The sequence below is a fragment of the Notolepis coatsorum genome, assembly GCF_963971535.1.
Source record: "Notolepis coatsorum genome assembly, chromosome: 6".
In the NCBI taxonomy this organism is placed as follows: Eukaryota; Metazoa; Chordata; class Actinopteri; order Aulopiformes; family Paralepididae; genus Notolepis; species Notolepis coatsorum.
Genome location: NC_140170.1, coordinates 41,291,636 through 41,307,209, shown reverse-complemented (window position 1 = coordinate 41,307,209; position 15,574 = coordinate 41,291,636). Strand labels below are relative to the sequence as shown.

Sequence of the window (15,574 nt, the reverse complement as noted above, 5' to 3'; positions counted from 1 at the left end):
TGACAAAAAAGGTATGTATCTTCTTGTCTAACTCCAGGGAAGATGTTAAATAAGCTAATTTCCCAAAATGTTGGAGTTCCCCTTTAAGCAGGGATTTAAAAGCTTCGACAGAGCAGGCGCCCCTGACGACGGCAGGTAATTTGTTCCACAGGTAGGGATCGCGGTAGACAAAGGCTCTGTGGCCGGTGGATTTCTTTTTAACCCTAGGAATCGATAGAAGCCTTAGAATAGAATCACTTACTTTACATTTAGTCATTTGTCTGATACGTTTATCCAAAGAGACTTACAAATTGTGAGCAAAAAGTCAGCAAGAGGGGTACATCTCTGGCAGCTAAGGGTCAGTGGCATTGTCAAATAGTATCAAACTAACTTGAGTGTTACACTCTGAATGCATAGTATACATTTACATTCATGGCTACAAAGAAAACAAAAGTAGTTGTGCTCTTGTGATTGGTTTGCAGAGGCATGTAGGTACTGTAGTAGTTACCATGGAAATAAGTAAAGATTATGATAGAATACACATTCTCTCAAAGATTAAGTTAAAACATTTACCTTTATTGGTTGTAACAGTGTAATAATTAAATAAATAATATATACTTCCGTCAAAGATTATGAACCTACACAATATGGTTTGGCTGTAATACTTATATAGTTTTGATCTTCAATGGGTGGCTACAATTGGGCAAAATCACAGGTGGAACCTCACTCCCAAGGTCTATTAGCTGGCTTACTGGCCCCCATCCCGACCGACCCCCCACCAACAATCTCACAGTGAACCAATAGGGATAGGGCCGGTGTAAAGGTCCCGCCACCAAAATCTTTGGCTAGGCTTATCTACCATCTCCCACACCCACATTTGTACTTTTTAAAAATGTTGGTGCCTCTTGGTAATCGTCTCCTTGTTAAAAAAAATAATAAACAAATGAACAGGTCCTTAGCATTACAACCTGTGTGCTACATACAATATAAAGGAAAACTATAAAGGAAGGAATCTCTGTGTCTGTGACACACATATCTCAAGAACCGTTCACCCAATCAACTTCATGCTCGGTGCGTGTATTGCTGAGGATCCAGGGGAGTGCAGTGTAGAATTTTGTGCCATTTTTCAAGATGGTGGTGCTTACAGTATCTCGAGAACAGTCATCCGACAAAGGACCCAAGGAAGTACAGTCAGTGTTTTTTTTTGTTGCCATTTGGCCAGATGGTGGCGTTATAACAACAAACGTTTGCATGTCTGTCTGTGGCTTGCATATCTGGAGAACCGTTCCTCCGATCGGTTGTATTGCCGAGGACCAAAGGCCAATGAACGGAGCGCGTCCTTGCCCAAGACGAGTACTGTAGTTCCTCTCAGCTTACTGGTTGGCTACTTGAGTAGTAATTTAGCTGAAATAACAGTGAAATATTGCAGTAAAATATTATGGTAGACTCTTTCCATCTCTGGACCTGTCCTTCCTTGGTCCACCAAGGAATAATAATCACACAACTCATGCACATTTGGCTCCAGTTTTGCTTTTTTAATAAGCAGATGATTTTTTTTCTCCCCCTGTAATTTTTTTTCTTACAACCATAGACATGTTTATCTTAAAAAAAGAAAAGAAAATGGCACCTGATACACAACTGTATCCAGAGTGGCTGCAGGCAGATACACTGCTGAAGTTGGACTTTTTTGCCATTTTTGCACAAATATGACTTGTTGAAACATTGCCATGATTATTAATAATAGATAATGAGTCGTACACAGGATAATATATCCTTTTACAACAGGCTGTTTTTTTTTCTTGTTTTAATTTTTTCTCAATGTACACTCCAAAGCATGATCATAAATAGTACATACTGTGCATAAAAATGAAAACATAAAACGACAAGAGAAAGCTGAGCATGCCTTCCAGTGAGAGATACATTCACTAGTTATTTTTATTAGGATTTTTTTTTTTTTTTTTTTTTACAGAATAATGAACAATTCAAGAGCAAATACCATCTTAACCCTTTGAGGTGAGTGTTTATTTTTATAATATTATTATATATTTTTTAATTGTTTATTCTATACAGAATTCTAGAACTCTGTAGCTTTTTAAACGACCACTAACCATTGTGACATTAGAATGTTCAAGTTCTCAAAAATTCTAAAATCACACCGGCGTGATCCTACACCTCAAAGAGTTGCATATTAATGGCCTGTTGCGGGTATTTAACCTCCTATGCCTCCAAACACCTTCGGTGAAACTGCAAAGCTATACAGTATATATATAAAAAGAAGAAAAAAAACATTGCAAGTTGTTTGTGCCCAGTTCCACTAGGCCATACCTCGTCTCCTAATTAACATGAACCCTCTTTGCTTGATGAGCATCAAATCTCCACCTGCTTGAAAAGGCAACATTCAAATCAGGAAGGCGCAGTTCTGTCTTGCCACCGTAGGCAGAACTGTAGGCAGAACTGTAGGCAGAACTGTAGGCAGAACTGCTAATACTGTGATGTGTACATGGTACTGTAGGCCTTGAAGCAAGGATCCAAAATACTATCAACTGTTGTCGTCCCCAGATGTATATTGGCAAGTTCCATAGAACAGACGTATGTGTGAATATTGCACCATATATAGATATTGTATACAGAGAGAGAGAGTTGCTAGCATGTGGATGGTAAAAGTAGATATTTTTTTTACATGATGAGTTGACAGTATAGAGTAAATGCGTTGTTTTCAGCCATGCTCCGAGTGAGGTGAATGGGATGGCTAGTATTGAACTAATGTGAACAGCTAGAAAAGGCGTTATGGGACACATGGACAAAATGTGTGTTTGTGCTCAAAGTGAGCTGAGAAAGTAGCAGGGAATCAAGTCAGTCTCTCTTTCTCACACAAACACACACAGGGTAAAACAAAATGGCTTTCAGTTCAAAGGTAAACCATTACCGTGACGATAAAAAAAAAAAAATCTTCACAAACGATTAAAAAAGAAAAACAGTGACAACTATATCACATCATGACATCATTAAAAAAAAATCCCATTAACACTGATGTACTGAAACAAAAACAAAACAAAGGGTTATCTGGGGCGAGACGGACGTAGGCAGGGAAAGGCATGTTGACACATTATGGCTGAGCAGATGAGCGATACCTCATTATGACGTATCTAGTATGGCGACACAGAACACTTCAATGAAGTGTGTTGTTCACACATCAACATTTGGAGAGTATTCCAGATGTGAGTATTCTGTCTTTTTTGATGAAGACGGTGCATGGAGCCACGTAAACATCCCAGAGTGTGACTGCTGCTGGGGCTAACTGAGGCCTGCGGACGCCTCATCCCGTTTACCGCTGGACTTTGAGATCTGCGCGAGTTCCATGTCCATGGCGATGCTCGGAATATCCCGTTAGATGCAGATAAACCCGTTATCTCAGCTAAAATGTGTTTCCATCCGTTCTATTCCATCCGTGCGGTCTATACACTTATCAACAGCAACATTGCACAATGGTGACGGAACATGCACTCGTCTCGAGTAATTATTAAACGGCCCGATGTTCGCAGAGACCAAGCGCACCACTGCACAACACCGCCAAGACACTGACAGACTACAAGAAGTATGGAACATCTTCATGGCCCTAACGGGTGCGTTAGGCTCAGATAGTGTCCAGAGTGTGAACGACGTGCACATATTTATGGCAAAATGCACTCGGTGACATCAGCTCCTTCCGTATGGATACTTGTATGGATATTTATCATCGACACCCACATTGGGCTCTCTTCCATCAGAAAAGGGGTCAAAAGGAAAACAACGTAAAAAAACAGGCAAAACAAACACGTCGTGAACAAAAAAACCACACAACCTGAATTCCACACACTTCACTTTGCAAAATACTCCTGACGAGAAAGAGAGAGAGAGAGCAAGTTAAGATAAGACAAATAGAAACATTGGACCACCCAGCAGCAGCAGCGCTGGAATTTCTATCTAAATTGTTTTCCTCCTCAATAACAATAATAATAATAATAATGTCATATTACATATATTCATTACATACAGTACAGTGTCTTTAAACAAGCGTAGGAAATGTGTGTTGATGTAGACGGATGCAGATTCTCAGAGAGATCTGCACAGAGTTGCTTGGTGCAGGTAGCAAAAAAAACCTGTTGGTCCGGCTACATGGCTTGGGGAGACGGTGGCTCAGGAGGTAGAGCAGTCGTCTGGTAATCCATAGGTTCCCGGTTAGATTCCCGCTCCTCCCCGGGCAGCGTGTCGAAGTGTCCTTGAGCAAGACACTTAACCCCTAATTGCTCCCGATGAGCAGGTTGGCACCTTGCATGGTTGCCTCTGCCGTCGGTGTGTGAATGTGAGAGTGAATGGGTAAAATGTGAGGAACAAATTGTAAATCGCTTTGGATAAAAGCGCTATATAAATGCACCATTTACATTGCTACATTATCTAATGGTAGCTAATGGTATCAGGTATCAGTCCACATGCTGAAATTAAAAAGGGGGGCGGAGATGAACAACGTCTGGACATTATCACTCTCTCTCTCCATCCCGGTGGAACCCCCGGTTTTCCAGCAGGGGTCGAGCGGTGTGGAGTTCAAAGGTCAGGGAGTTGGACACAACATTGCCAACAATGTCTCCCGATTCACTGTATTCTTCCCACTCGTATCCTGGCCCTTCATTTTAGCCTTTGTTTTCACTCTTTTCTCACCGTTTGGTTCTCACGCCATTTTCTTCCACTTCTTGCTGTCGAGCGTCACATGGGGAGGGGGGCATTGAGGAGGGGAAGCAAGCGGCCCGGCGTGGGTACCAACCTCGCTCCTCGCTACCAGCCTCATACCACCCCCCACCCCCGCCCGAGGACTCTCCCTCCTCCCCTATCACACACACACACACACACAGGTGTGTTGCGGACTCTGCTGTCTGCATGAGAGGAAGGCGTGAGGCTGGACCCTTTCATCCTTCTCTCTCCTCCAGCCTTTCACACCATAAACTCATTGCTACCATACAGGACCAGCTGCTGTGGCGCTGAGCTGAAGTCTGTCTGCCTCTGCTGGCCGTCCGAGGACTCGCGGGGTGAGCTGCGGCTCAGCCTTAGCCTCTGGCGGCTCTTACCCCCCGCCCTTGGCTCCACCCCCACCTCTGGCAGCGCCGCCCCCAAGGTGCAGGAGGTCAGCAGGGGTCCCGAGGAGGACGAGCGGAAGCGGTAGTGTGGGGACGGAGAGGAGGAGGGTGGGTGGTGGTAGGAGGAGGAGGAGAGGGTGGAGAAGCAGGAGTCGGCAGAGTCTTGGGAGTCGGGCTGTCGGTGGAGAGCTCTTCGGCTCTTGGCCTCCGACTTCCTGGAGCGGTAGGTACCTCCACGCTCTGCCGAGAGAGAGAGAAGAGACAAGAGAGGCAAAAAGAAAGTAAGAAAGAGAGAGAAGAGACAAGAGGCAAAAAGAAAGAAAGAGAGGAGACAGAGGCAGAAGGAGAGAGAGAGAGAGAAGCTTACTCTCACTTTTTACTGTAAATTATTTACTGAGCATATTTCTATATTTAGTTTTTCACTCTTCAGACGCTCTACTTCATCACTGATCATCATGTCATGAAGTTTAAACACGTGTGTCCTGTTTTCATTGTGATTGGTTAATTGGAGTTCATTGATGCAGGTGTTGCCAAACAGTTGATTAGTCCTTGATCTAAACCAGGTGTGTCTAGTCAAAAATAAATGTTTCACTTTTGCACACAAAGTTCTTTCAATCCTTTTTTAACTTGCAAAACAAACATTTGGTACACATATATAAAGTATACACATACAAACACTACCTAGAGGTCACAACTGACTGTGCAAAAACAATAAAGGGATGAAACAAATGGAACCGAATCAAAATATGAAATGGAAATTAACCTCACCGGTGGGGTTGGCGGTCGCTCCCTCAGTCTCCACGGTGATGTTCTCAGAGCTGTCTGCTGTGCCTATAGATGCTTCTGACTCCAGAGTTTCATCATCGGAGACCCGCGGCTCCAGGATCAGCATCTCATACGTCAGCTCCTCCCTAGACACACAGACCAACAGTCACACACACGTCTGCATCAGTGAATCAACGTCATGCCCTGGTCCAACTGTATGAGTGAATCAACGTCATGCCCTGGTCCAACTGTATGAGTGAATCAACGTCATGCCCTGGTCCAACTGTATGAGTGAATCAACGTCATGCCCTGGTCCAACTGTATGAGTGAATCAACGTCATGCCCTGGTCCAACTGTATGAGTGAATCAACGTCATGCCCTGGTCCAACTGTATGAGTGAATCAACGTCATGCCCTGGTCCAACTGTATGAGTGAATCAACGTCATGCCCTGGTCCAACTGTATGAGTGAATCAACGTCATGCCCTGGTCCAACTGTATGAGTGAATCAACGTCATGCCCTGGTCCAACTGTATGAGTGAATCAACGTCATGCCCTGGTCCAACTGTATGAGTGAATCAATGTCATGCCCTGGTCCAACTGTATGAGTGAATCAACGTCATGCCCTGGTCCAACTGTATGAGTGAATCAACGTCATGCCCTGGTCCAACTGTATGAGTGAATCAACGTCATGCCCTGGTCCAACTGTATGAGTGAATCAACGTCATGCCCTGGTCCAACTGTATGAGTGAATCAACGTCATGCCCTGGTCCAACTGTATGAGTGAATCAACGTCATGCCCTGGTCCAACTGTATGAGTGAATCAATGTCATGCCCTGGTCCAACTGTATGAGTGAATCAACGTCATGCCCTGGTCCAACTGTATCAGTGAATCAACGTCATGCCCTGGTCCAACTGTATGAGTGAATCAACGTCATGCCCTGGTCCAACTGTATCAGTGAATCAACGTCATGCCCTGGTCCAACTGTATGAGTGAATCAACGTCATGCCCTGGTCCAACTGTATGAGTGAATCAACGTCATGCCCTGGTCCAACTGTATCAGTGAATCAACGTCATGCCCTGGTCCAACTGTATGAGTGAATCAACGTCATGCCCTGGTCCAACTGTATCAGTGAATCAACGTCATGCCCTGGTCCAACTGTATCAGTGAATCAACGTCATGCCCTGGTCCAACTGTATGAGTGAATCAACGTCATGCCCTGGTCCAACTGTATCAGTGAATCAACGTCATGCCCTGGTCCAACTGTATCAGTGAATCAACGTCATGCCCTGGTCCAACTGTATCAGTGAATCAACGTCATGCCCTGGTCCAACTGTATCAGTGAATCAACGTCATGCCCTGGTCCAACTGTTATGTTGTGGTCAACATACTTTTCTTTCTGCAGGCTCTCTATCTGCTCTGTGAGAACTCTTTCTTCCTGCTGCATGGCCGCCTGCTGCTGCTCGCTCAGCGCTGCCTCCATCACTTCCTCTCCTCCTCCTTCTTCTTCTCCCTCTCCTTCTCCTTCTCCTCCACTCTCTCCTTCCACCACCGGGAGCACTCTGGGGCTGAGAGGTGGTGACGGGGTGTGGGTGCTGCTCTGCCGGACACAGCCTTTGCTCTGTTCAGATGGCACACACACCACACACACACAGAGAAACAGAGGTTAGTGGGTCTAAATGCTGACACCTAGGCTGATAGCCATAATACAGTATATTATAGTTGACATTGTGGACATTAATAAACGGGACGTTCCACAGTGATGGAGGACAGCCAGGCCATAGACGTGGACGAGGGACACATATAGCTCTCATGAATGTTGACTACATGATGACGCCACTGCTAAGAAACTAGGAACTGTAATGTTACCATCATTCAACACACACACCAAAAAACAAAACATATAATTAATTTGAATTGTAAGGTTTAGCTTAGCTGTGTTAGGGCCCGGGTCCACCTGCCTCATATTTATGACCGCACGCGTCTTTTTTCAATGTATCCCAATGGGGAGAGAGCGTATGCGGCCGCATGCGCCGCCTATAGGAAATGCGCTGCAGTCGGCTTCTTTTTTTCAGAGCGATGCGCTGAGCTTATTTTCAGACAACCAATCACAGCCATTCATATCTACCACTCTGTTTGTAACCTGACACCGGAGCTGCCTGCCTGTCTTGGCTGTCTCCCACAAGAGACGGGCCATTGAGATTCGCGACACTAATAATAATAACTACACGAATACACTACTAAAAAGCTAATAAAAAGCAAAGGGCGAACTGTGGTGTCAGGCAATAACTATATATATAATGAATATACAATAAAGTGTATTAAAATATGCTATAATATGTGCAAAACCGCGGCAGGAAAAAACGATAAAAAGATGGCTGTAGATTTCTTTCTGTCATCTACAAGATGCGCTTCATGCCAGCGTTTTTGTGAGATAGGTGGACGCGGGACCTTATGCTGCATTTTAGTAAGGTTTAGCTTAGTTGTGTTACAGGAAATCTACAGATGCAGCATTTTTTATGTGTTTTGTTATGCTCAATGCTAACCAGTTTCATTGCTAATTTGGACTCTGTAATTCTCAATGCTAACAAGTATCATTGCTAATTTGGACTGTAATTCTCAATGCTAACAATGCTAACTGTAATTAAGACCTTGATCTCCAACCTTTGTCAATCAAGTTGTGTTTTACTAGATTTGTTATCCTTGCTTTTGTTTGTGCTCGTCATGTTGTCTTATTGTCGATTGTATATGCTGTGTGATTTCATATGCTTTATTTAGGCTTATTTCTGTTTGTAAATCGAGCTGATTGTAAATGAGGGAAACCTCAGTTGCCTTTCGAGTATAACTAAAAGTTTGAAATTAAAATTAAAAGAATTCTCAATGTTAACAAGTTTCAATGCTAATTTGGACTGTGTAATTCTTAACACATTCTCTGCCACCACTTTGATCATCCTAAACCATTCTCTGCCAGTACTGTAAGTCTATGGAGATGTTCACCTTCTTTGCAGGGCTATAACTTTTTAAATTGTATTGCTAAATTGACATTACTATGGCCCATTCAACATTGATTAGCCATCGTTCAGGATGTAGGAACGTTTTACTTTTTCATTCACACATTTATACGAAAATACCGTCTAGAGTATAAATAACTTTTTATCGTTTTCTGCAGTATTTCCTAGAACGTGAGATATAGACATAAATGCATATATTAGATTATCAAATGCCGTTTGATACCGATCAACGGTATATTAAAAATGTCAACTGTACATGGTCCTAAGCGTTATGACTGATCATCCGCGGGTGAACGGAGGGGGGGGGGGGGGTCGTTTATAATTCCGTGACCGACGTTAAATGATTTATGTAGTATGGGTGATATATAGATCAGAGCAGTTTGTATCGAAAATGATAAAAAAAAACTCTGAAACTCACGGCAGCTTCCTCGTAGCGTTGAGCGATGAGAGTGGAGCAAACAGATCCCAGTTATGTGATGTGGATCGATGCGATCCAGTTCCGGTTTGTATAATACTAATATACGCCCAAATCATGTGAATTATTGAGTTATGGCAAAGATTCATATCCACGATGTGTGTCTTGAGTCCAGGGACGATAAACGAGTGGCCGGACGGAATAGGGAGACGCACCGGTATCACAAGAGATCCACTTCCGGTTGCAACTCGCCGATCAGCCACCAGGTGGCAGTATTGAAGTGTTGCAGAGTTGTGATGGCTCCCGCAGAATATGACAAGGCTCCGTGAGTGAAATATGAATACCATTACGAAAATATGAAATATGAACTTGAAACACGTCGTACGCCGTTATTGGCAGAATTCGCATGAACTTGAAACCCGTCGTACGACGTGAATGCCGCAAGATGTGTTAATGCTAACACGTTTCAATGCTAACTTGGACTGTGTAATTCTCAATGCCAACAAGTTTCAATGCTAACTTGGACTGTGTAATTCTCAATGCTAACATTGAACGGCCACATACATACAGCCAAATACAAGTAAACGCACCTGTATTTGGTTGATAACCATTCTTAATAAAATTTCATATTTTCTTCCTCATAACAAAGACAGTGTTATAGTATAGATGACTCATGAGTCCAAGAGCCATGCCTGTGAACCGCCACTAGGGGCAGAGTGATGTGAGTGAGTCAGAGAGTCATTTGGGTGGGACATTGCCAGGCTATGAGGTGCTTCACATCTAAACATTTCCAAACAAGACCGAAGTGTTCTTTTCAGTAAAAAAACGAAACGCTGTTGCTTATGCTGAATTATGAAATTCATTCTTTATTAATGATCTAGGACTCCTAAGGGTGCCGTGACATCATCAACAATGGCAACACTGTGCAGCTTGTCAGAAAACAGCGAAACAGACAAAGACAGAAACAGAAAGTTTCCTCAAAGAGAGAAAGAATTAGTAGACGGATTTGATTAGACAGACACAACCAGGGACTGTGATAGGACAAGGACTTTGACGGACAGCATGGTTAAGCGGTGCTGCTGACGTGACATTGCTACAGACGAATGGCACTGAAGGACAGGGGTGGTGATCATACATACCAGGGTGGCAGTGCGGGTTATGATCATAAATCTAACAGCAATTAGTACAGGTTTCTGGAGGGAGGGGTGAGAGGAGGAGGGGAGGAAGGAGAGAGGAGGGTTAGGGGAGGTGCTAGACTCTAGAGAATCTAGTTCCAGCTGGTCTCTGAGGAAGATATGAGGGTTGGGAACTTGGGAATCATAGAAGATGGTACCAGCCATTGTAGAAATTATTTACCACGGTATAATCCAATTTAAATCATGATGATACCAATGGCAAAGATGGAAATATCATGATATACCACGATACTTTTTAAGGGATAGACTAGAGTCTCTATCTCTCCCCATCCTGATGTCGGCTGTAATTTATCCTACTGACAATGGTATTAAATAGTATTAATAAAGTATATTTATGTATTCCACCATGTTTGACATCATTCAGTCCTGCAAAGTGTCCGACAGAACAGCCACTTTTGCAGTTAGCTAGCAACTAAACATTACAGCTAAGCTAACGGAATCAAAGGCTGTAACTAGGAATGCACGATAATTATCGGGCCGATATCAGCAATTATGACGTCATCCCGATAACGTTATTAATAGCTCCGATAATATAATATATTTTTTGGTAAAAAAAAATGCGGTGTGGGTGAATTGGAATGAAGTGCGTTTGTTTTGACTGTAGGCTCCTCCCGTTGTGTCAGTACTGTGGTACGACTGACAGCGTGTGGTTTAGGAACAGGGCGTTTTACACAAATCCAGCGCTCCCTTTCTTGGCTGTGACGTAACCACGCAAGTTTCTGGAAGCAGCGCGGAAGTTTTAACAACAAAGATGGCCGCATCGGTACTCGGATTTTCATTGGAAAAAGTTTGCTTGCTATTTGTAATAAATGCAATGCAGAAGTTCCACAAGGAGGGAAAAGGGCAACAACTTGCAATACATCCAGCCCGACGGGTCATCTGCGGCATCACCACCACCACGACGGTGTGTTATTGTGTTAACTTAGAAGCCCACGACGATGCGAGGAGCTAAGCAAAGCTAGCCCCTTTCGTGGCTGTGATGCAACCCTTGGTTGAATACGCAGTCACTTATTGCTCCGTAGTAGCCAGGTTAATTTGCACCACCAAGGACTGCTTAAAAGCTAGCGGCTTTCAAACTTCTTTAATTTAGCAAACGACTCGTCAATAGGTACAAGCGTGCTTGCGCCGTCGTCGCGGGCCCCCAACACCGTGGCGGTGGTGATGCCGCAGGTGACCCGTTGTTGTGGTGGTGATGTGAGGTGGTGATGTGTCCACTCAAAGCCTCTTTTTCAAGGCTCCGCTTTGAAAAAAGAAGAACAAAAAGCTTCAAGCGTCTTAGGTTGGATGCACCACAAGCTGTTGACGGATTGTGAATTTTCATTTGGAAAAATAAATATGGTCACTTTATCAGTCAAAACTGTTGTCTTGGCTTTTGTTTCTGTTGTCTGGTTAGGTCACATTTAAGTTGGTGTTAAGTTATTGTCCTGGGAAGTCTTTTTATGTATTATTGTATTGTGATATGTTTTGTTTCATGTTGAAATTTTTTTTTTGTGGCCAATGGTGTCAACTGTGGTTGTACTGGGCAGCTCCCAGGTGTGAATGGAACTGTGTGAATGTGAAGCAGGGCGTTCCTGAAAAAGAGCATCTGTGCTCAGCGAACCTACCCTGGGTAAATAAAGGTTTAAAAAAAATAAAAAAAAATACCCCATTTACTTACACTAGTTCATACCCCATTCACTTACACTAGTTCATACCACATTCACTTACACTAGTTCATACCCCATTCACTTACACTAGTTCATACCCCATTCACTTACACTAGTTCATACCCCATTCACTTACACTAGTTCATACCCCATTCACTTACACTAGTTCATACCTCATTCACTTACACTAGTTCATACCACATTCACTTACACTAGTTCATACCCCCATTCACTTACACTAGTTCATACCCCCATTCACTTCTACTAGTTCATACCCCCATTCACTTACACTAGTTCATACCACCATTCACTTACACTAGTTCATACCCCCATTCACTTCTACTAGTTCATACCCCATTCACTTACACTAGTTCATACCCCATTCACTTACACTAGTTCATACCACATTCACTTACACTAGTTCATACCCCCATTCACTTACACTAGTTCATACCCCCATTCACTTACACTAGTTCATACCCCCATTCACTTACACTAGTTCATACCCCCATTCACTTACACTAGTTCATAGTTCATACCCCATTTACTTACACTAGTTAATACCCCCATTCACTTACACTAGTTCATACCCACATTCACTTACACTAGTTGAATGAATGAATGAATGAATGAAAACTTTATTTAACAGATTGCAGAATGGGTACAATACAGTACGGCTCAATACATACAATTGTTAAGGGGATGCAGACCTGAGAAAGACGTTTGTCTTGTTTCCATCAGGGTCCCCCATTTTCAATTCATATAGACATTTATGACATACACAACATACATGACATTTATGGCATAGGGACATATAGGTATTTAGTACTGATACATTTGTGACATAACGGTATTCAAATATACAGTACTGTTACCCCTAGATCCTGACAGAGTATATACATATGATGGGGAGGGGACTGTACATTAGGAGGGGGTGGGTGGGTGGGAGGGGGTGGGTGGGTACATTAGGAGGGGGTGGGTGGGTGGGAGGGAAATATACATACGGCGGGGAGGGAATATATACATGCGGTGGTGAGGAGACCGTCTATTAGGAGGTGGTGGGGGTTTTGGGCATTTACAGTTCATACCCCATTTACTTACACTAGTTCATACCCACATTCACTTACACTAGTTCATACCCCATTCACTTACACTAGTTCATACCCACATTCACTTCTACTAGTTCATACCCCCATTCACTTACACTAGTTCATACCCCATTCATTTACACTAGTTCATACCCCCATTCACTTACACTAGTTCATACCCCCATTCATTTACACTAGTTCATACCCCCATTCATTTACACTAGTTCATACCCCCATTCATTTACACTAGTTCATACCCCCATTCACTTACACTAGTTCATACCCCCATTCACTTACACTAGTTCATACCCCCATTCACTTACACTAGTTCATACCCCCATTCACTTCTACTAGTTCATACCCCATTCACTTACACTAGTTAATACCCCCATTCACTTACACTAGTTCATACCCCATTTACTTACACTAGTTCATACCCCCATTCATTTACACTAGTTCATACCACCATTCACTTACACTAGTTCATACCCCCATTCACTTACACTAGTTCATACCCCCATTCACTTACACTCGTTCATACCCCCATTCACTTACACTAGTTCATACCCCCATTCACTTCTACTAGTTCATACCCCATTTACTTACACTAGTTAATACCCACATTCACTTACACTAGTTCATACCCACATTCACTTCTACTAGTTCATACCCCCATTCATTTACACTAGTTCATACCCCATTCATTTACACTAGTTCATACCTCCATTCATTTACACTAGTTCATACCCCCATTCATTTACACTAGTTCATACCCCCATTCACTTCTACTAGTTCATACCCCATTTACTTACACTAGTTAATACCCCCATTCACTTACACTAGTTCATACCCCCATTCATTTACACTAGTTCATACCCCCATTCACTTACACTAGTTCATACCCCCATTCATTTACACTAGTTCATACCCCATTCACTTACACTAGCTTTGCTAGCAGATGCTAACTGGAGGCCAAAGCCCATTTCTAAGAGGGGGCTTGATTAGTTATCAAGAAGAAAGTTTTTTTTTTAAAATCCAGAACCTTCCCTTTAATGAGGGGTGTGAGAGGAAGAGGAGGTTGCAGGTTGAGAAGAAATAAACCCAACAGACAAAACAGCAGGCTGCCAAACATAATAACTGCATCCTTATGTATACTGTATCTCTACGGTATACTGTATCTCTACGGTATACTGTATCTCTACGGTATACTGTATCTCTACGGTATACTGTATCTCTACGGTATACTGTATCTCTTTTTTCCTTTAAATTTTTTTTTTTTGGTAGATAATTTTTTTTTACCTACTTTCTATAGAAGCAGCTGGGAGGTGCGCTCTCTTTCGAAGTTGGTTAAGGTTAGAGTTTGTCTTTAGAGCGATAGACCACCAGCCCTGATTCCAAACTCTAACCTTAACCAACTTCGAAAGAGAGCGACTTCGAAAGAGTGCCTAAACTTAACCAGTTGGAAACAAGGCGGACAGTAATAAAATTAGCAATCAATCAATCAATCAATTCAATAATCCACGCTCACTTAAAACAGCGCACCTCCCAGCTGCTTCTATAGAAAGTAGGTTTTAAATTTTTTTTTATTTGTTTTACCTACTTTCTATAGAAGCATCTAAGAATGAAGTTCTATAGAAAGTAGGTTCAAAACAAAAGAAAAGTTGGATGTGTTAGTTTGTTGGATGTCTAGTTGAAAGACAGTTGGATGTGTTAGTTTGTTGAATGTGTTAGTTTGTTGGATGTCTTAGTTGAAAGACAGTTGGATGTGTTAGTTTGTTGGATGTCTTAGTTGAGAGACAGTGAGAACAGTTGGATGCACTTCCGAGCTGCTTCCACATGGAGGCAACTTCTCTTTTTCTTTTTGGGAACTACTTTTTCTGCGGATGGTTTTCAATTAATGTGTGTTTATTGTATATAAGGTTGGATGAATGCGCCAGTTGTATAAAAGCCATTACACCACGTGCAGTCGTGGGTTGTGAGAATTAGACCATCTAACGACCACCCCTAGGCATGGTCTAATTCTCATAACCCACTCCTGCGCGTGATGTAATGCTTTAATATTGTATCTTACCTATAGCACCTTTAAGTATCATCTGATACAAAGTACCAATCCAGTCCATTACTTTTACTGAACAATACAGATGTCAATGGGCAAAAAGGATTGAGATATTTGTGAAAAGGAAACTTTAAGTCACTTGGATTTCAGTATTGGGTAAATTCTCTACACCAGCTGCTTATTTCAGCCTGGTATCATTCCTACTATCTGATACCAGTATCTGCATTGTTATACCCATATTACATTGATCACATCCCATAACTTCCCTTGGAGGTGCGTAGAGGATGTGGACTAAAGATGGCAGCAACAA

General features: G+C 42.6%; 1 protein-coding gene across 1 annotated transcript in view; it reads right to left on the bottom strand.

The window, feature by feature from the left end:
- Positions 1 to 1,999: 1,999 nt before the first annotated feature.
- Positions 2,000 to 15,574, bottom strand: part of LOC311230655 (unconventional myosin-IXAb-like) — a 326,861-nt gene continuing 313,286 nt past the window's right edge. The window contains exons 41-43 of the mRNA XM_084317004.1: positions 7,244 to 7,473; positions 5,856 to 5,998; positions 2,000 to 5,327 (exon numbers count right to left, since the gene is read on the bottom strand). Coding sequence (XP_084173130.1) covers positions 4,945 to 5,327; positions 5,856 to 5,998; positions 7,244 to 7,473 — 756 coding nt within the window. The 3' untranslated portion in view covers positions 2,000 to 4,944. The remainder of the gene's footprint in view (positions 5,328 to 5,855; positions 5,999 to 7,243; positions 7,474 to 15,574) is intronic.